The sequence below is a fragment of the Clytia hemisphaerica genome, unplaced genomic scaffold (genome assembly GCF_902728285.1).
Source record: "Clytia hemisphaerica strain Z4C2 unplaced genomic scaffold, Clytia hemisphaerica genome assembly, whole genome shotgun sequence".
Lineage (NCBI taxonomy): Eukaryota > Metazoa > Cnidaria > Hydrozoa > Leptothecata > Clytiidae > Clytia > Clytia hemisphaerica.
In genome coordinates this window covers 108,297-130,672 of record NW_027103288.1, presented here as the reverse complement: position 1 = coordinate 130,672, position 22,376 = coordinate 108,297, and the positions used below count along the sequence as shown (strand labels likewise).

Genomic DNA, 22,376 nt, shown 5'->3' with positions numbered 1-22,376 from the left:
CATCTGAATACTGAATACATCTAACTCAACAGGTGGTGCTTGGATATGTCTCAAAATTTCTCCTATGTTAGCACATTAATCATGACTCTCAATCTGCTGGATTTGCTTGACTTCATCCTTCTGTGTAACCCCTGTCTCAACTGTAATCTTGGGTTGCTGACGTAATGTAGTCTTCTGTTTGGGCACATCGTACGACTTGATGTATCTCTCTTCGGGTACTTTTAACGACTTGAAGTATCTTTCCTTGGGCACATCGTATGACTTGAAATACCTCTCTCTTGGCATCTCACTCTTGATTTTGGATTTTTTCAGAGGTCACCAATGTCTCTTTTTGTATAAAAGTACACCATATTTTCATATGATCACGTAAAAGTAATCTTAGTTTTGTTTTGCAAGTATAAAGTGGTATGAACTCTTCTTATGACATGACGAAACCAAAAATATTTCCTCGCATCACATTATCTTGAAGCATGCATGAAGGTTCACCTTTCCAGAAATTTCATTCTTCAACCAAATTCAATCAAATTGCTAAAATGTTGTTCCCTAACCTTTCTTCCAGTCTCTGTTATAAAACAATTTTTTTTTTCTATAATTCATCAATGTCCAATGATGGGAGAAGAATCTCTCGAAACGTAGCAATGTGAAATTCATCAATGTCCAATGATGGGAGAAGAATCTCTCAAAACGTAGCCAATCGCAAATCTCGTGATCCATATGTAGCTAGGTAGATTTTTCCCCGTGATATTCCCGATGCCCGATGATGGGAGAAGAGCCAAACGTAAACTCGTGATTATATTCAAGACACGATAAACTTCCACCAAATATTCACAAATAAGTCCTTTCCCATAAATAAATTCCAAACTTCATTTATGAAGCAAAATTGATTTAATTTTGTTTTTGTTGGTATGAATGCTTTTCTTCTAAAGATAAATTTCTTTTGTCACTCTTCACCACATCAAACAAAAAGCAGATGAAAATTCCATCACACAGAGTCTTTGTCAAAATCATCATACATTGATTGATATTGTTGTGGGATTCTCAAATTTACTGATTAAAATTGAACAAAAAATGTCCTCAAAAAGATAAGTAATTGCCTGATTATTACCACTTTTCAGGACTTCAATTCCTTTCTTTAAAACACTGCATTGAACGCTTGCAAAGAAGTAAGGTCGTTTTCCGTACGAATGGCTACCCTTCAAATCATTTCAATATTTTGCCGGTGACGACATGCGACTGAAAGTTATTTTTGTAGGAGAATCTTTTACGCTCAAAACGGTCGGTCTTCGAGAAATTTCCTTGAACCACCTCAAATTTGCCATTTCACTGGATGCATTTTCTGAACCAGGTTTAAAATCAAAGATTTTCCTAGCACAGAACGCCGCTAGATATTAATCCCGCAAAAAAAAGTCATAACAAAGATTTTTTACAGCGCGGGAAAGCTAGCTACGCCGTACACACAACATAACCTAAAGATTTTTTAGCGCGGAAAAAGCTAAGTTTGTCGTGCACACCACGGAAACGCACACCACATGCATACAACCCCTGGTAAAATAATATCGAGATATGACCAAAAAGAAAAATCAGTTCCGATCAGAAAACTAGATTTCACTTGAAGAAAGGGTCTTTGTTTTTGTACTAAAAGGGTTGGGGTGGTTCAGCTGAACCATTTGAGCCCCCTCAAATCCGCCGCTGCCTTTTACTGCTGCCTCTTTCTGACTGAATGTATGACATAACGAAAAGGTGAGTACTAGATGACAAGCTACTTTAACTTTTAGTATTTTACTGTTACTGCTAACGCAGTAGCGAGGAATATATCACTGAGCCCAATGAGTATATTCTGACCATATATTTCAGGGACGCTAAAACGAATGCACAAAATTAGAAGTTAGAAAACTTGCCATAAACTAGTTACAAGAAACTGAAAATATCCTAAGTTAGACCCAAAAGAAACGAAATGCTGGCAAACAGAAAAGACACAAACCCCCAAACAAAACCTAAACGAAGCACACTGAAAACGAAGCATTGGAAAACACACAGAAGACGCAAGCCCAACAAAGAACTTAAGCATATACACAAACATAGAAAATACTTACTAAGATACCAAAGTTCTTTCACTTCACCCTCACAGCACTCACAATAATATACAACAGTTCAGTAAACAACATTCAGAGAAATAACATTTTAAAACGCCTACAAAATCCAATTAAGTGACGTCACAATACAAATTCACAAGGGACAAGACAAGACAAAGACAATACATAAAACAAGACAATAGACGCGCACGAAACATTGGGAAATATAAAATACGTTACGGAGGAGAACCACATACTCCCGCGTAGAGTGGAAGCCTACTCGCACTCAATGGGGGAACAATCCAGTTTTCGACAATTTCAGAAAATGTCATGGTAAAGAGGAGTGAAATGAAGAAATGACAATTCTTCAGGAAAAAGCTGGAAAGCCACAAGGAATCTAATTTTCATAAGATTTAAAAGATAAATAAGTCAATTCTAAATTGCTTTTATTAAGCCCTTGTCATAACTTTTCGAATTTAAACATGTAAAATGACGTACACAGTTTTTAAGAGTATCAACCACTTGAATGTTTTTATATGAAGAAAGAGATTAATTTCTTCTCTTGCTTTTTATCGCCCTTTGAATGCACTTATGGTTTTATCTCTATAATAAAACACGTTTATAATAATAACTATAATGTTAATAAGAAATGAAAAGTTGTTTTTGGAGTACTAATAGTTCCTATGCCGCCTGCACGCATGAACGACAATTCATCATCAAACCAATTTTTCAATGCAACTCAATAGCTGATTGATTTTAATTGATAGCTAATCAATAAATTAAATAAATATTCACAATTTTTTAGACATTGTGTCGATATAAGTTATTGATTTGATTCTAATAGGTAACTAATCCATCAATTATTTATCGATTAGCTATTGATTAAAATCGATAATCAATTTTAAACTGATTACAATCGTCTGGATAAATGAATATAACTTTGACTTTACAGTACAGTATTCATAATATCTAGGAATGTGTCTTCTGTCTAGAACCAGGTGTATGGTGACTGGTGATAAAATTATGCCTGGTGATCACAAAAAACATTGGACAAAAGTGTCCAGTGCATGAAGTTGTCCAGTGCAAGTGCATGCCTCTGTCTAGTGTAGGCATTGACAACACAAGCCATAATTCATACACTACACTCTAGCCTTGTACTCTAGAAATGTCTAGCTAGTGATCCCGGGGTCCCGGTCCCCATATTGCCACGAAAAAAATAGAAAATTCTTTGAAAAAAATTTCAAACATTTCAAACATCTTTATATCTGAAAACAATCTTTTATATATGGGTCATCTAACCCTCAGTTTGCCGGGCAAAATATTGTTTAAGCAATAAAAAAAAAGTTATGACCGTTTACGTTTTGTCAACAAGTCTATTTTTTAAGCCGTACGTAACAGATGAATATGACCTAAACATGGAAAACAAAGCCAGGCATAAATGTGTTGAAAGCACACAATGAAGTCAATCAGAATAAAAAATCATTTTTGTATGGTTAAGACAAGTGTTATTTCAAAATTTTGATTCAAAACTGGCTTTTACATTTAATGTTAAATATTTTCAAAAAGCATTGCTGGTGATCATGATAATAAATAATAATGGGCCCAAAAACATTTAAAAGCCAAAACCATGTTACCTATGGTTTTGGGACAATATTTACTTGGAATACTTGGAAGTAGTTCAACGCTCTGTGGCATCCACTCATCTCGTTGAGACCAGTGCCATGTGTGCAATACTGTTCGTCTTAGCTCTCCTCAAGTTTATATAGCCTGAAACAAGAGGTTCATCTAGGACAGTACGCAAGTAATAATCAAGTTTTTTTTAAATCAGTTTTTTTACATTTTGTAAGAATTCTCAAATCTTTGAGCTCTGAACAGAGAATAAAGGCATCTTCAGCTTTCAAGACAAGGGACAAAGATGTCATGTTATATGAAACATTTCATAATCAATTGCAATATTTGAAACTAAGCTTCTAGGATGCGCCAAGTATAGATGATAATTATATCTTTCCCTCCTTCGTTGCAAAGAATACATTCGAAACTCCTTCGTCTTTCCCAGTAGCTCAATGCTTTGATCGGTGATTTGCCGTGTAAATGATCTTTGAACAGCCTCAATTCCTTGGATCAGGCTCCTTTCCTGTGGGTTCCAAAGCTGGGAACAATAGTCTAAATGGGGGATGATTAAAGACTTTACTGAAGAGGCGTTGTGGTATAGTGGGCATCAACCTTGATTCCTGTACAGGCGACCAAGGTTTGATTCCCACTCACAACGGTTCACTTGGCAAGTGAACAAACCTTCGCCCGGGTCAACCCATGCCATGTGAGGGGAATTGGGTAGTCAATTCAAGGTGCTGACGGGATGCTTACTCAAAGCATCTATAGTCATAGTTTGGGGGTTTCTTCAGAAATTTTCATTAAAAAGGGGGGATCGTTTAAGAAGGGGGGGCTTACAAATATTGTAGATTATTTTCCAGCACTGATGAAATTTGGTCTGCATGAAAGGAAGTTCTTTATTTTCACTAAAAAGTGGTACTATATTTGCCAGATATAATTTTTCTTTACTGTTTCCCTTCCCTTTTTACCATAAATAATCTAGCCCAAAACTCTTGGGGGGGGATTTTCACTTTTACGGTATGACGGTATTGGGCCTTTTTACCCCCGGTAAATCGGTATTACGAGAAAAAAAGACGGGATTACAGTATTTCATTTTCTACCGGTATCGGTAAATTGCCTGTTTTTTTGTCGGTATTTCGATATTTTTATCAATAAAAAACAGTATTTCGGTATAAAACTATTTACCTTTTAGTTTCATGAGTTTCATGCAGAAAAATTTTAAAAAAAGATAAGTCTATTCCGCTATTTTAACCAGTAAAATCTTGGATGACCTATTGACTTATTGTCCTGGTGAGGTTATTCAAAATAAGCAAAACTTTAAGATATCTAAACAAATATTTTCGTTATTTTTCTGCTGACGCATTTTTTAATGACAACTTTTATACTTATAATACTGCATCCAACGAATGAGTCTAGATAAAAAATTTTCCGTCAGCAGCCGTCAGCACTAAATGATATGGTTGTCTATCCGTATTCACTTGTATTGCTACTACAATACAATACACTAATACTACAGTAACTTAGAAACAGTAAAGGCGGTATTCACTCCTTCGATAATTAGTAAAAGTAGGTAGTTCTAAAAGCATCTGTGCAGCATCGAACGATTAATAAATAATTCACATCATGATGCACATGATGCGTTTTCAGGCAATCTAGGCATTCTAAATTTTAAATTTTTTCTTGGGCGAAACTCTTAGAACGCCGCACCGGGTACGGCAGGTACGTCGCTCGCCGTACCATATTTTTGCCAACAATAAATGGTCAGTGTTAAATAAAATGAAAAATTGTGTGACCAAACAAGGCATACTTGGCTAACAATAGCGTAATAAGGCCGTTTTTCAATAACAAAGGAGAGCGAAAATTGTCGAAAAATTTTTGCGCCTGCTTCGCTCGCGTTCTTATTTTCCATTTATTTTTTTTCCTCTGATAGGGGTTGGTAAACTTTAGATTTCGCGTCCTTTAGTTGCACCACAGTACCACCTCTATGAAGCCTGTGTTGAAGTCTACGGCTTCTCAGACCATGATTGGCCAAAACCACGATTCTATAAATTAATTCTCAATATAAAAGACATCTTACGGGTCTGCGAGGAAGAAATTATTGGGGGAAAGGCTTAAATTTGCATTTGCCTCCCGTAACAAGCAAGTAACTTTGGCGCGGTAGACCTAAAATATTGCTTTATGAAAGCTCAAATAGCTGTAAAAGAGGCCTTAAAAAGTCGACGATATCGAGAATAAGGTCACAAACCTAGCAAAAAACTTTATATATTGGCGAAAATGTTTGGTATAAGAATACAGTAGGTCAATCTGTTTAAAAGAGACCATAAAAAGGTTGAATTTACCCCAATAAGGTCACAATCGTTTAACCAAAGATATAAAAGCAAAATTGGTGCGTGAACGTTAAAATAGTCTTTTTTGCGCGTCAATACGTGAATTAACCAAAATTTGTCCGTGAATACCTGAATTGAGGGTTGACTGGGGGGCCTCATAAAGTTGTACAAGACTTGTTTGTACAGTTTCTAATTTGTTACTACTACACAATAGATTTGATAACTGAAAATTCATTATTTTTGAAAAAAAAACATAAATATAATATTGGTATCGGTATTAGGCTTCCTTCACCGACGGTATTACGGTATTTGACCCAAACTTTTGTCGGTATGACGGTATTTAAGACCCCTGAAAACCCCCCCACTCTTGGGGGATAGGCATTTTTAAAGGTTGGGGGGGGGATGCCAAGAAGGGGGGGATCATTTAAGAAGGTGGGGATCAGACCCCTTTCCACACTATGATAGTTGCGAGAATGGGCTCCCAGAGCCTCCTGTAACTCAACCATAATAGATAAAAAACTGAGACTTGAGGGACACCAGAAATTGTCTCAGCTGCTTCAGAGGTTTCATCAACTACAATTACTTGTTTGCGTTTGGTTAGGAAAACCCTAACACAAATTGGTGACTGGGACCCATAGGAGCAGTTCTTTTAATAACACCAGAAAACTGTCCATTCGCCATTTTGTGTCAGTGTCCAGACGATCTCAATCGAACGGAATCGACGATTGAACCAGTCGAACGAAATCGAACGCAATCGACCGATTGAAATTCAATTTTCGAACGCAATCGAATCTCAATCGAATATTACTGCAATTTTCAGATTCGATTGATATTCGATTGCATTCGATTGATGTTCGATTGCGTTTGATTCATTGACCCCGGGATTGTTCATCGCATAATTTCTACGGGAAATCGAAAGTAATTTCATTCGGCTTGTAATGTTTGAGAGCTTGGATGTTGGAAAGCTGCAAGAATAAAGCCAGACGATCTCAATCGAACGGAATCGACGATCGAACCAGTCGAACGACAATCACACCAATCGAATATTACCCAGAATTTTGACGTTTGATTGAGATTCGATTGCGTTCGACAATCGAATTTCAATCGGTCGATTGCGTTTGATTTTGTTTGACTGGTTCGATCGTCGATTCCGTTCGATTGATCGTCTGGTAGTGTCTAGAACATTTTCAAAAAATACGAAAACAATCACAAAAAGCTTTCACCCCAGATACTGTTCGTCGAATTCCCAGGATCCTGAGCTGAAATGATACCAGGAATTGAATGATAAACCCAGACCCATTTATTATCCCAAAACTCATCAAACAGATTTTCTAGATATTATCAAACTCATCATCTAATTTGATGATAGAACTTAAAATTGAATGTTTAAGCAGTTAGGGTTTCACAATCAAGTCACACCAGTGCGTAAACGACCCGATGCACGAACAAGTGGCTTTGGACTCATAAAGAATAAAGATACAAATGTTTCTGAAACCTACTTTGAACAGCACAATAATACTCACAATCTACAAGTCTTGCAATCTATCAAAAGTTTGACGTTTGACTTTCGTGCACTGTGCACCCCCCTCTAGGGTACTTATCCTAATTATCTAACTGTTTACCTCGTTCAATTTACTTCTTCTTTCTTCTATTTGGTTAGGTTGAGTTGCAGGAGGCTTTGAGGCCTATTTTCGCAACTATAGACGCTTTCAATGAGACTACCCAATTCTCCGTTCTCCTCACATCACATGGCATGGGTTGACCCGGGCGAAGGTTCATTCACCTGTGCAGCAACCAAGGTCAATGACCACTATACCACAGCACCTCAATCAGAAATAGTAATGGCAGAATGGGTCTACACCAAACACGAAACACCAAAATTAGATATACCTACTTTGATCTTGCCTGTCACCTGTCTTAAAAGCTGTTAATGATTGGATTGTTAAAATGCAGAATGAAGAGAAATGAATAATGCAATGGCCAATGGCCAAAGTGTCAAAAGCTATGCTGTGACTTCTAAACCTTTATTCCTTATAGACCTTTTCGCCTTTGCGTCCGCCATATTGAATTGTATGCAAAAATTATGGTTGCCGAATTGCCGTGGTGAAATTCCCTTAGAAAGTATGCAAAACATATGCAAAAAGAAAGTATTAAATAAAAACTTACATGCATAATTGGCATTATATTAAAGTGTAATCTTGTAGAAGAAAGATTAAATTTGCTTCTCTTCAAAACTAAAAACAATTATATTCACTCATCTCTTAGAACAAGCACTTCAAAAGACCATAACATTAGACAGAATCTCAAACTGAAAAATCACCCGCGAAGGTAAAAAACAATCCTTATTCGGCTGACGGCAAATTATTCTCCTGGGAATAGAGCCGCCAAATGATCAAATTGACTGATTAAACAAATTTTAATGCAGTTTGATCTAGATTATTTCCCCCTAAGGTTCCCCATCCCCTGGCAAGAGTTCATGTGCCCACCTTCCCACCCTAACCAATGGGATATTAGCTTTAACTTTAACAACCAGCTTCCAAGTAGGATTTTCGTGATCAACGGGTCGATCTCACATGAACTCTTGCCAGGGATGGGGAACCTTAGGGGGAAATAATCTAGATCAAACTGCATTAAAATTTGTTTAATCAGTCAATTATTTCCCCCCTCGGTTCCGGCATCCTGGCAAGATGTTCACATGAGACTTTAAAGCAACTTTAACAACCAAAAAATCCACACTAATAGCATGGATGAGACAGCAATAATCCGAGACTTGTCGTATATGAGTAAGGAGTACATCCTTATACATCTTTGAAATACGACTTAGCTAAGATAAACACTATATGATAAAAACTTCTATAAAAACATATGTACAACGTGTAACTATGTACAGGTTTAAAGGGCATTCAGCAACTGAGAACCAAGGTTGTTGATGGTAATGGGCTTTTTATAGTGACGTCTAAACACTGATGTCGAGGTCCATCCAGCAGCCCTACCAATGTCTGCCAAAGACATGCCCAACTTCAAAGCCTTTGACGTCGATGCTGACCTCGTTGAGTGTGCTCCATAACTTGGATCCACTCCACTGTCCTGTAGGAAAGAAGAAATCCACCTTGCAATCGTTTTGGAAGAAACTGCTTTGTGGGGTGGTACATAGCTAAGGAAGAGTCCCTTTTCTTCACCCCTGATGGCCTTGGTCTTTTCTATGTATAACTTAATGTTGGACACAGGGCAAATTCTAGGATCCTTATCATACACCAAAAACTCAAGTGGCTCTTGGTGGTAATCAGGCCTGGATTGCTTTAAGAGTGACGTTATGGGGAAGATAATCTTATTGTCAGCATGATTAATAAAAGTTGTAGATAACACAGAAAGAGTTTGAGATCTTTGTCCAGAGAGAATGCACAAAATTGTTGCAACCCTCATAGCTAGTTCTTTTAGAGCAACACTCTCTGGGTGAGGTAAAGTTTGGAGGTAAGTAAAAACTATGTCCACATCAAACGTGACAGTGTATTTTGGCAGTGTTGGCCTTTCACGAAAAATACCTTTCAATAGCCTTTTCACAATGGGTTGCTTCCCAAAGGTTAGGCCATTTACCTCTGGGATCACTGTAGATAGAGCTGATCTTGCTGTATTCAAAGCAGAATATTCTAAGTTTGAACTGTGAAATAAGTGAGCTAGAAACTCTACACCATCCTTTGGTGTTGCCTCACAAGGGTTTATCTTGTGTTTTAAGCAATAATCCTCCCATCTTTTGAGGTAAGAACGATATTGATTTGATGTACCTTTTGACCAAGAACTCTTCAGCAGCTTTATGACATTGTCGGAGAAGCCACCAAACATGCCAATAGCTCCAGGTTCGATGCCAAGGGGTGTGGTGTCGACGGTCTGGATGGTAGGTAGAGTTGATCCATACTGGAAGGAATAAGGAGAGGTTCTGTTAAAAGTACACTGTGAAGGATTGGAAACCACAGCTGATTTGGCCAGTTTGGGACAATAAGAATACCAAGACAGTCCTCTCTCAAAATCTTTTGTATTACTCTACTAATACAAGAGAATGGAGGGAAGGCATAAAATCTAAACCTATCCCAAGAGAGGGTAAAGGCATTAACATGGGATGCCTCTGGGTCTGGTCTAAATGAAATGAAAGTCTCCAACTGTTTGTTCAGCCTTGAAGCAAAAAGGTCAATATTAGGGTAGAATTCAAAATGCCTAAAGATGTTATTGACAATTCTTTCATTAAGTTTCCATTCAAGCCTGATTTCCTCTTTCCTGGACTCAAAATCTGCCTCCTCATTCAGGATCCCTGGGATGTGTGATGCAATTAACCAATTGTTCTGAGAGATAGCCCAGTTCCAAATGTCTAAAGTTACTTGATTACAGTTAATTGACTTACAACTGCCCATGTTGTTAATACACCCTACTGCAGTCGTGTTATCACTGAGCACTTTGATGTATTTACCAGTAACATGAGGCATAAGAGATCTGAGGCCAAATAGAACAGCTCTTAGCTCAAGAACATTAATATGATCACTTTCATCCAGGGTAAACATCCCACCTGTTGAAGAGTCTTGGAACACTGCCCCCCAACCTTTGAGAGATGCATCAGTAGTAAGAATAGTTTCGGGATTTCCTCTGTAGATGTCATCATAAGCTGTAGAAATATTATCCCTCCACCATCTAATATCTTCCCTACTACCCTTAGATAAAGTGGTAAAAGCCTCAAAATTTCCTTTGTTGATAGACAGGGCATCAATTTTTTGTCTTTCTAAATGTCTGTAATGCATTTTTCCATGCTTTACAGCAAGAAAACCAAAACTCATATACCCAAGAAGTTTAGCAATGTCTCTAATTTGACACGATTTACGAGCTAGTAGAGCTTCACACAACTCAATAATTTTTGTCTTTTTCTTTTCTGTTAAGGAGATGGTCATTCTTACAGTATCAATGACCATACCCAGATATTCTAAGGTTTGGGTTGGCATAAAGACTGATTTATCAGGGTGAATTACAAAACCCAAAGAGGTAAACAACTCAACAATCCTTTTGATATTACGAAAACAACCCTCAAAAGAATCATCTTGTGTATACAAATCATCAATGTAAGCTGAGATAATCATGAATTCTTGAGCCCTAAGGTACGCCAAAGGAGGTTTCAAAAGTTTTGTAAACTTCCTAGGGCCTGAGCAAAGGCCATTTGGTAAACAAGTAAACTTATATAACCTATCTTTATAATAAAACTTTAAGAACTTTTGATGTTTTTCATTAATTCTAACACCATAATAGGCGTCTTTCAAATCAACTTTTGCCATATATGCACCTTTCTTCACTAGCCGTAATACTTTTTCAATAGTATCCATCTTGAAGTGTACATAAGGCATGTGACTATTAAGTTTTTTCAAGTTCAAAATTAACCTATACCCTCCATCTGGTTTAGGTGTTACGAAAATAGGTGAGATATACTCTCCCTCTTCATTGGAGCTAGGTACTATAATTCCCTTTCCCAGCAACCTCTCAATCTCTATATCCACAAAAATGTCTTCCTTTTTATTAAAATTTGTACGAACTAGTGTGGATGAGCAGCATGGTGGTTCGTCTTCAAACTCAAGTGATAGTCCAGAGACAGTATCCAGGATCGTAGCATCAGAAGTAATATCCTTCCAAGAGTGGATATGCCTACTGATGGAACCTGCATGGAATTCATCCACACTAGCTTTAAGTCTTGGGACTATGTAGCAAATGTATTGATTTACCTCTAATTGTTTTTTCTCTTGTGTTTTCGTGAGTTGTTGTTCTTTGTGTCTTTGTGACGAGAAGGGGGTTTTTGGCCCCTCTCTAAAAAAGAACTTGATGAGCTTGAGCTTCTATTGTGCTTGTCAAAGCTTCTAGAGCTTGAATTGGTTTTTATGACAACTCTTTTGTCAACTTTAGACAGTTTTGTGGACTCTTGGGCTTCCTGCATTCCTTTATTAAGGTCGTCCCCCAGTAAAAATTGGGTGGTTGGACGGCTTGGATTACATAGAGCCTGATATTGCGAGCTGAGTGCTGGTTTAAGATTCTTTTTCCTCAGGTTGGAGATTGCATTTGAGCTGTGACCAAGGAGTGTCAACCCATCAAAACAGTTTCGGAGGATAGCCCTCGAGTCCACCACTTGAGATCTTTCCTCTGCTCTAATAGTGTCAACAATTGTGTCGACAAAACAGGACACAGCCTGTGTTATCGAAAGCTGAAGATTGTAATATGACCTTTCGGTCCTTTTAGCATATTCGTTAAAGGATTTTACATTGAGAATAGAATCCCTTAATTTAGGGACACAAATCTCTTTACAATTTGCTGGCAGTTTGTGTCTAGCCACAATCAGCTTTCGTGCCTCGGCATTATCTGCTTTGACAGTAAAGTTTTGGACAAGCCTTTCTGCGATCTCATCCCCAACTTTGTCACAATATTCAACCTGGTCAGGCATTTCTTTATCAAGTTGATTAAAAAATTCCTGACACAGGTCAAGGGTTGGCAGCTCATCCTGATTTTTAGGAGGAGCCTTTTTGGGGAGGAGATCAGAGAAATCATCATCGTCAAATCGAGGTCTTTTCTCTGAAGGAGGACCTTCAGGTACATTTTCCTTCTCTGGGGAGGCCCCAGGTACACTGCTGGCAGCATGAGAAAATTCAGAGGCTGCCGCAATTGAGATAGAGTCTTCGCTGGATGTTGGAAGGAGTTCGTGAACATCCTTTAAGATATCAGCCCTCATTGCAAGAAGGTAAGGTTTTAACCCTTCGATGATATCTTTAGTTTGGACAGAGTTATTATTTCATTAGCCTCTGTCGTTTCTACCCTGACTTCAGTGTTAGCATAATCATGATCTGCCATGACTTTTCAGATACAAAAAGATAGAAATGTACTTATCTTTTTTCTTCTTCTTCTTCGCTGTCTTCACTTCACTTCGAGAATTCGATAATGAACGGTCAAGGATTTTCGTGATCAACGGGTCGATCTCATGTGAACATCTTGCCAGGATGCCGGAACCGAGGGGGGAAATAATCAAAACATTGATAAAGTGTGACGTCATAATTACTGCTTTCAGTTTGCGTGTTTTGAAAGTTTGATGTGTGTACTCCGTCTTCGTGGAATTTCTTAATGGCATGAAAACAGAATATGCAATGTCTTTAAGAACAAATTCCTAAAAGGCTTTTGTTGTTCTGCAAATATTTCCTTTTGGATTAAGAAATTCCATCTTTTATTGTTCTAATGATTATAATATTTATTTATAAGATGCTTTGTTGTCTTTTTAATCTTTGTGTAAACTTGCATATGTTTTGCATACATTCCAACTAAATCCAACCACGGCATTTTCGTTCCTGTATTTTTGCATACAATTCAATATGGCAGACGCAAAGGCGAAAAGGTCTATTCTCCATGCACCCATCATCCATCCATCCTTCCCGAGCGATTAGAAAAATACGATGTTTACTGGCTTTTTTAAAACTTTGGACTTCTTTGGGGCTCGAACTCATACATGCAAAAAAAAACAGCAACACTACTAGCAACATCACTTTATCCACTCGGCCATCGCAGCTTCCTGTCCCTTGTGATTTCAAATTATTTAAAGTTCAATGTCTATCGGGAATTTCCCAACCTGACGTGGAAATAGCCATTCCGCGCGGACGGTGTTATATCCACGGCATATCTAAAAACGGCAGGTACAAAATGCATAAAACATAATGCATATTGCATAATGCATAATAGTATTGTGTAATTTACAGAACGATTTTATATTTTCTAAAACTCTCCTTTGCAGAGGCTTAAACCGAGAAAACCTCTTTACAATAGAGTTTCTTGTAAACATTCCAATCAGAGGGATTTCCCCAGACATAATATTTACTTTTCGAATCCGAATGAAAGAGAAAATATTCGAATCATAACAACATAGGGTTTTCCATCAATATAAATGATAAGAAGATGCAACAGATCAGATAAAAAAAAAACACATAAAGCATTCGAATGTGAAAGATTCGAAGTCTATTTTCTTTGATCTAGCTTCCGGATGAAGCTCTTTAATCGACCGCCGGAGGCGGTTTCTTTCATAGTGGTACGCTAATCTCGTTTTGCCTTGGCTCATTACTTTGTCTACCATTTACTTTCGGTTTTTTTAACTAGATTACCCAGGTGTTTCTCTTTTTTTTGCCTGAATGTCTTTTATTCGGAATTGAATAATCGAGACATGAAAAATGACTATATTGTAATCTGTTTTCCATGAATAATCTAAAATGTACTGGAGATGACATGTAGGCGTTAATAATGAATGTGCGCGCGCTCTTTCGCGAGCGTAATGCGTGATGGAAGGCGGTCGTTTCAGTGTGGTTTAGATCCACACTGTGACCTAGTTTATATTGGCTGGATACTGGCTTATCTAACAAAAAGCATCACATGGTTAATGCTTTGTAAGAGGGAAAATCCGTTGAAATTTATTAGCAATTGTTCGAAAAAATCTCTGAGAAAACCCAGAAAGATCTTGCTTTAAAATTTACGTTTTTGAGTAAGTAATATACGGAGGAGATATTTTCGTGTTTTTTCTACACTATACTACGTTCTGTAAAATACAACTATGAAAATCAAAATGGCGACAAGCATTTTCAGAGGATCATGGATTTTCTTTATCATCCAAAATTCAATTTTACAGCTTTCTACCCTTTATTTTCTGGTAGAAAATGGTATATTTGTTTTGTTGAAAGTATTATCTTTCAAATTCTCCTTATTATAGCCTCTAAAATTGATATTTTTCAAATATTATGCATTATGCATTATGCAATATGCATTATGTTTTATGCATTTTGTACCTGCCGTATCTAAAAATAACCTGACGTTGCACTAACGGAAAGATCTAGTTTCAATCACCAATTCCGCCCTTCTCCTCTTTTTCTCTATTTCCTGTCTCTAACTCTGTTTTTTCTGATTTCTGGACTTACTTTTTTCTGAATTTGACTATTTGAAGCTATTTTGCTAATTCTGAAACTATACTCCCACACCTCGGTTCGAACCACCAAATGCAAGCAACCTTGGAATCCAAACCCAACGCCTTACCACTTAAGCTGTCGTCGCACAGCAGAATTACGCAATTCATAACATGTTATACCAAACTGGCAAAAGACGGGGGTAATGTTATTATAATATGGGTAAAAGTACCCCTTTTTAAACCTGACTGAAATTCGAGCCGTTACTAGCAACCCTGCGGGGCCAAAGGCGCCGAGTATGCACCCGGCACAGTGACAAGCCGTTACTAGCAACCCTGACCCTAACTGATAATCGACTCCTGACCCCCGGAAAATTACCACGGACTAGAAAGAACGAAAAAAATTGAAGGGGCGGAATTGCTGATTGAAACTAGTTTTCACCTGCACTAACCACTCCGTTAAAAATCAGGTTCAATTCAACTAGTGTATATGTATAAAAGTTGCGAAGCGATCGAGGCAGGTCACTAAATTCGCAAGTTGCAAGCAAAAAGATAGAAAGTATTGAATGAGCCCGATAAGTTCTTTTTTCTAACGTTATAGGGGTCTCACCAAACAAAAATGATTTATACCTCATTACATGAATATAAGGATATAAGTATGGAATTTAACGGCCTTGAAATTAACACGAAAATTCTCAATTCGTGTTAATTACACCTCAATACTCATGCAAGAAGGTAATATATTCGAAGATAATTTTAAAATCGCGTCTTTTGTTCGGGAAAGTTTTTCCACCTAAACCTTAAAAGAAAATTATTTTTTATTTTGGTTTTTATTTTGACTCATTTTACTTCCGGTTTTAAATTCCTCGTGTTCGAAAATCGAACTTTCAAATCTTTCGAATTTCGAATGTTTCAATAAAAACAAACATTCGAATCCCCCTACTTTTTTATTTGTTAGAATCCCAGGGTAGACAGACTTTCCTCAGTAAATGATTGGTGACTCGATGATAGTATTCATGGCTTCGAAGATTTTTACATGTAAATGTTGATATCAAATCTAGTCTTTATTTTAGAGCATACAATCAAAACAAAAGAATCCTCGGGGTCAAGCACTATCCGGTTTAAACATCAGTCGGTCTATTGAGACAGGGATGTGAAATACTCTTTAACCATACCCAGTTAAAAGTTAGAAATATTGCATTAAGTTACATCATTATTTACATAAAAATTCAAAAGTTTTAGCTCTATAATTATAATAAAACTATTAGTGGTATAAATATAAAGAAAAACCAGAGAAAAAGAACTGAAATTTAAGAAGATTCCTACAATTCCTTCAACCAGGGTTTGCTTCAACAATCAAGCAAGGTTTTTAATCTTAAATCTACTGGAGACAAATGTTTGACAGTCTTACAATTGATTTAGGAGCAAACTCTTCACATTGAAATAATCTTATCAGCTGTAGCACAGAAATTTATAACAGTTAAAAGTACATCATAAATATCATGTTTTGATAACTGTCAAGATTTGTTGATGGACACATATTTCGAGATTTTACAAGTCATTTTCATTTCAAGCAATTTCTAAAATCCTTTTTAATACAATCATATGTTTCCTCAATAGTTTATCCTGGCCATCAAATGCATATTTATAATCAGCAAGCAACCAGAGCCCACATATTTTCGAGCAGCCAAGTCTAGATTTCAAGAACAACGACAAACAATCAGTTCTCTTTTCCACTAAATAGACCTGAATAAGAGGAGGGATAAATTCTTCTAGATTATCCATAAATTGAATATGTTCGTCCCCATTTCAAAGCATGCAAAAAGTCCAAGTTTATGTTTTTGCTCACTCTCTTATATTCGCTTCGCAAAAAAGGTTTTTTCACCACGTATGCAGGTCATTTCTCAGCTTTCCTTTTCTGGAAATGACACAACAACTCTGTTGAGCCTGTCTTGTCAATGAAACAATAAAAATTTCCATCTTCTTTCTTCTGTTCTTTCTCTTTGCTACAGTTTCAGCTTCTTCTTTTCAACCAACATCTTACACCTCTTCAACTTTTTCAAAACATTCAACGTTTCATTTTTATTTATCACAAAAAAGTAAACATTCGAAATTGGAAAGATTCGAAGGTTCGAAAGTGTCTGTGTTTTCAATGCTCGAGTCAATGCAGCGACTTCTTAAAAGGGGGCACCATGAGAGCAGAGAGAGAGTTTGAGTTTTTTGAACGCTTCGACCGCGCGCTGGTTTTCCGAACCAATCAGCTTTCTGATATTTGAACGCTTCGACCGCGCTCTGGTTTTCTGAACCAATCAGCTTTCTGATATGGAGCGGGAGTAAAGAAGCTAAAAATGTACGGGAACGACGGAATATCTTTTATGGAAGTTGCCCTGACTCGGAGATTTTCGGCGCCGTAGAGTGGTTCTTTTTCTCGACGAAGCCATCCTAAATACAATCTACCAAACCGATATTGTAACGCCTCTTACCTGGACGAAAACAACCGGGATCTGAATACTTAACCCACATTTAACAGATGGGAACTAAATTTTCGTTTTCGTCTTGCGCTCCCCTGGGTATATAGAATTTAAAGGTACATGCACACTATAGCAAAACTGCTTCGCTCATGTATATTCGCTTCGCAATAATTTATTCTTCTTCTTTTCTTCCTCTTGTCTTTACCACGTTTTTAATATTCATAGGAATGGACTGTTATTTTCAAGTATGTGCGCCATCCAGGATATCCATTATCCTGTTATTTGCAGTCTAGTACTACGTTTATTCATATGTTTTTTAATTTTTTTTTTGTTTACGAACTGGTCTCCCTGTCCCTGTCTCCAACAGTCAGTACCTTTAGCCAAATTAGGAATGTTTTTCTTACTTCTACTAGTATTCCTAATTAGGAATCTTATTCCTAATTGTAATTAGGAAGAAAAAAATTCCTAATTAGGAAAGGAATATGAAGCAAATAGATTTTCTCCAAAAATAGAAAAAATCGCACGTTCAAAAGTACTTCATACCAGACGTCCACGCTCGATAGGATCGATCATCGGAACGGCTCGATGACGGATCGATATGTGATCGATGGATTACTTAACGATCCGGATAGGAGATCGATAGAGGATCGATACTCAAGATTTTTTTAAGCTTGTGATTAGTTATCGATTATCTATCGATCTAGCATCAATCTTTTATCGATCTTATCGACCCTATCGACTCATACTCGATTTACGATCGATAACAAATCGATTAACGATCGATGAGGAATCGATTAACGATCGATGACGAATCGGTATACTCGATTGAAATACTAGCTCGATAATGGGGATCAACGAAGGATCGATACTCAAGACTTTTTAATGGCTGAATCTTCCATCGATCTCCTATCCGGATCGTTAAGTAATCCATCGATCACATCGATCCGTCATCGAGCCATGCCAATGATCGATCCTATCGAGCGCGGACGTCTGGTTCATAAGATTCTTACTATTCCATTTAGGTGGGAAAGAAAGATTGAGCTCTTGACTTGCCTGGGGGACCGAGCTACAATCCCTAGAAAAAGCTTCACTTCTCCCGGTATAAAATTGACATTTATTTATAAAACGCGGGAAACTCACTTTCCATTTTTCTTCTTCGTGATAATAAAAACGGCAGTTCGTTTAATTCCTAATTTGGAATTATTTTTTGGGGGCGTTAATAATTCCACCATGAATGAAAATTTTCAATTTTTTGCACAGTTATCATATTTGGTATACCGAATCTATTGGTCATACTTGGAATTTGCGAATGTAGCTCGTTTCAGAGATATTAAACTTTTAAAAAATATTTCTTCCTAATTAGGAATTTTTTTTTTTCCTAATTAGGAATAAGATTCCTAATTAGGAATACTAGTAAAAGTAAGAAAAATGTTCCTAATTTGGCTAAAGGTACTGACTGTCCAACTGGAGGGGTTACGACATAAGTTGGCGACCCAAAATGGCATACCAAAATGGCACCACAAATGGTATACCAAATGGCACCACAAATGGTATACCAAATGGCACCACAAATGGTATACCAAATGGCACACCAAATGGCATAGCGAATTACGCCGGCGAGCGTTCAGGGCGTTTATTAGGGGCATTTTGGACAAAAACCCTGTAACTCTGTAAACCTGTAACCATGTAACCTTGTAACCATGTAACTGTGTAACCTTGTAACCGTGTAACCCTGTAACTGTGTAACCATGTAATCTTCTAACTGTGCAACCCTGTAACCATGTAATCTTGTAACCCTGTAACCCTGTTACCGTGTAACCCTGTAACCCTGTAACCATGTAACTGTGTAACCATGTAACCATGTAACTGTATAACCATGTAACTGTATAACCCTGTAACCATGTAACCGTGTAACCATGTAACTGTGTAACCATGTAACTGTGTAACCATGTAACTGTGTAACCATGTAACTGTGTAACCATGTAATCTTGTAACCCTGTAACCATGTAACCTTGTAACTATGTAACTGTGTAACCTTGTAACCCTGTAACCTTGTAACCGTGTAACCCTGTAACTGTGTAACCCTGTAAGCATGTAATCTTGTAACCCTGTAACCATGTAACCTTGTAACTATGTAACTGTGTAACCTTGTAACCCTGTAACCATGTAACCCTGTAACTGTGTAACCCTGTAACTGTGCAACCTTGTTACCCTGTAACCTTGTAACTGTGTAACCTTGTAACCCTGTAACCTTGTAACCATGTAACCTTTTAACTGGGTAACCCTGTAACCATGTAACTGTGTAACCTTGTAACCATGCAACTGTGTAACCCTGTAACCCTATGACCTTGTAACCATGTAACCTTGTAACTGTGTAACTGTGTAACCATGTAGTCTTGTAACTGTGTAACCCTGTAACCATGTAATCTTGTAACCCTGTAACCCTGTAACTGTGTAACCTTGTAACTGTGTAACCTTGTAACTGCAGTGTAGCTGGAACCTGGATATTCCAGGATTAGAAAAAGCTTTTTTCTTTAAAGAATCAACAAGCCATCAACATCGATAAATTCCACACATTTCCTCAGAAACTTTTAAAATCATCTGCCATTATGACTTTCTTGAAGCCGTTCCAAAATGAACCAATCGGGTGATGTATCGGAATTCCTATGGGAGTTCTTTTCCGAAATTTGTAAAATAGCTAAGTCGGCAAAAAAACTTTTCCCGGGGGTTTGAGGAAAAACGGAACTGCTATCATTTGTTTTTTATTCAACCAGATATTTAAATTTGGGCTCAAAAATACTTAAATAAATAAGTTAATAATATTCAATATACTATTTGTATCTCTTAGAAAATAAACACTTACAAAACGACATCGTTTATCATTTGGAATACCCCCGTATTTGGATCATTCTATTGTGGGCGCAAAAAAAGGTCGGAAACTAAGTAGCACCCTCAGTGCAAGATTGCCGCCTCATCTTTAATCGCCCGCGCGAGAATGCGAGCTAATAATTTTTTCTCGCGCGCTCGAGGGGAAAAGGAAAGTGATCGATATTCTTTGAAGGAAAAACGTCAGAAACAAAACCAAAGACCAAAAGATGTATTTTGTTGTTGAGAATCGATCCTGTGAAGATTAAAAATCTTTTGCTTTGCGTAAAGAGGTTGCGAGATTTGGGTAAGCGAGGCAAAAATTGCTAAAAAGCTGGTAAAATCGTAATCCTCAAAAATCGAAGTTCCAGCCTCACTGAACTGTGTAACCTTGTAATAGTCCGGCGGCGGAAAGGGCTTTTTTGCATCAACCCTTACAAGTAGTAAATATGGGTTTTTATTTTATTTTCTCATTATATGGTCCCTTGGGACCCCAAAACCGGTTTTTGCCAAGCTGGCAAAGGTGGGGAAATTTTTTTATGGGGGCTTGAAGGGGGTAGGGTCATTTTAGCCTGGGGGTCCTTAGAAAGTCGATTTTTGAAGTTCTCATTTAGCTAAAACCGATTGTACCATCAGATGGAGCTTGAAGAGTAGATCTCCAAAATGGGGTCATTTGTCTAATTTGGCGGACTTAGTCCCCCGGAATTGGCTGATACGTCTTCAAAAATGCAATATTTTATGCTGACGTCAGCATTTTTGAGAGAATTTCCAGCGAAAGATACCACTTTTAACAGATGCATCTCGAAGAGTACTATCGATTAGAGGGGTCATTTATAGGGTTTCCTAGGCTAGATCATGAGATATTAGAGTTTGAAATTTTGCTGACTCAGCAGAAAAGGGCCAAAAACGTTGAAAAACGCTGAGTCAGCAAAATTTCAAACTCAAATATCTCATGATTGGTGACCTTCCCGTAACGACAATTGCCGGGCCGCATGGCGTTCTCTGGCGCTTATATTTGGCATGGTCAATCTCTACTAACCGTGGGTGGTCTTACGTATTGAAATTTTCTGGAGACGTCAAGCATGTTAAAGGGGGAAGCACGCCAAATTTGATACCTTCACCGTCACCGGCAACTCGGTTACCGGCCGTGAAAGTACGACGTGGGACGTTCCCGTACGGCCGTTTTACGGGCTGTACGGCGTTTTCATTACGTCAAAGTTGCCATGAGTGGAAGTCTGCCACGTGGGAAACAATCCCGAAAAATATCTAAGACGTAGCACTCAAACTCTATGCACGACGGCCGATCGGGTTTCGGCTTAAAAATGCTGGACTTATCATTTTTTCTCACTTTTTCAAAGAGCCTGGTTCCGCCTGAGAAAAAGTCGGCAGTGTTCAAAATTTTTTTCTGGCATGCACGTTCACAAGCACTATCGAGCGAATAAATCAAATTTAAAAAAAAGAGTCCCCCTCTTAGGTAGCGTCCACGACATAGCTCTCCCGCCGCCTCGCGTTTCGCCTTTTCGTACGCCTCGCGTTTCACCTTTTCGCGGAAAACTGGATCGCCACAGCCGCCGGGAAGACGAAGTTTTAAAAAAAAATTTTTTTGCAGAGTCTCCCGAACGTGTAGTTAGTTACAGGGTTACAAGATTACACAGTTACAGGGTTACATAGTTACAGGGCTAAGGGTTGCATAGTTACAGGGTTACAGGGTTACACAGTTACAGGGTTACACAGTTACAGGGTTACACAGTTACAGGGTTACACAGTTACAGGGTTACACAGTTACAAGGTTACACAGTTACAAGATTACACAGTTACAAGATTACACAGTTACTGGGTTACATGGTTTCAGGGTTGCAAGGTTACATGGTTACAGGGTTGCAAGGTTACATGGTTACAGGGTTACACAGATACAGGGTAACAAGGTTACACAGTTACATGGTTACAGGGTTACACAGTTACAGAGTTGCATGGTTACACGGTTACATGGTTACACGGTTACATGGTCACAGGGTTACAGAGTTACAAAGTTACATGGTTACATGGTTACACGGGTAGAGGGTTACACAGTTAACAGGGTTACATG

The 22,376-nt window shown here is 37.9% G+C and overlaps 1 protein-coding gene across 1 annotated transcript; it reads right to left on the bottom strand.

Annotated features, from left to right (window-relative positions):
- Positions 1-8,813: 8,813 nt before the first annotated feature.
- LOC136808973 (uncharacterized) lies at positions 8,814-12,805 on the bottom strand. The gene is made up of 3 exons (XM_067065550.1): positions 11,761-12,805; positions 9,793-9,922; positions 8,814-9,097 (listed from the first exon to the last, which is right to left on the bottom strand). Exon 1 carries the CDS (start codon positions 12,753-12,755, stop codon positions 11,763-11,765), a length of 993 nt encoding a protein of 330 aa, XP_066921651.1. The 5' UTR covers positions 12,756-12,805; the 3' UTR covers positions 8,814-9,097; positions 9,793-9,922; positions 11,761-11,762.
- Positions 12,806-22,376: the final 9,571 nt, after the last annotated feature.

Bases quoted from the DNA above. Each gene is read 5' to 3' on its own strand.
- LOC136808973 (XM_067065550.1), bottom strand. From the start codon at position 12,755: ATGAGGGCTGATATCTTAAAGGATGTTCACGAACTCCTTCCAACATCC.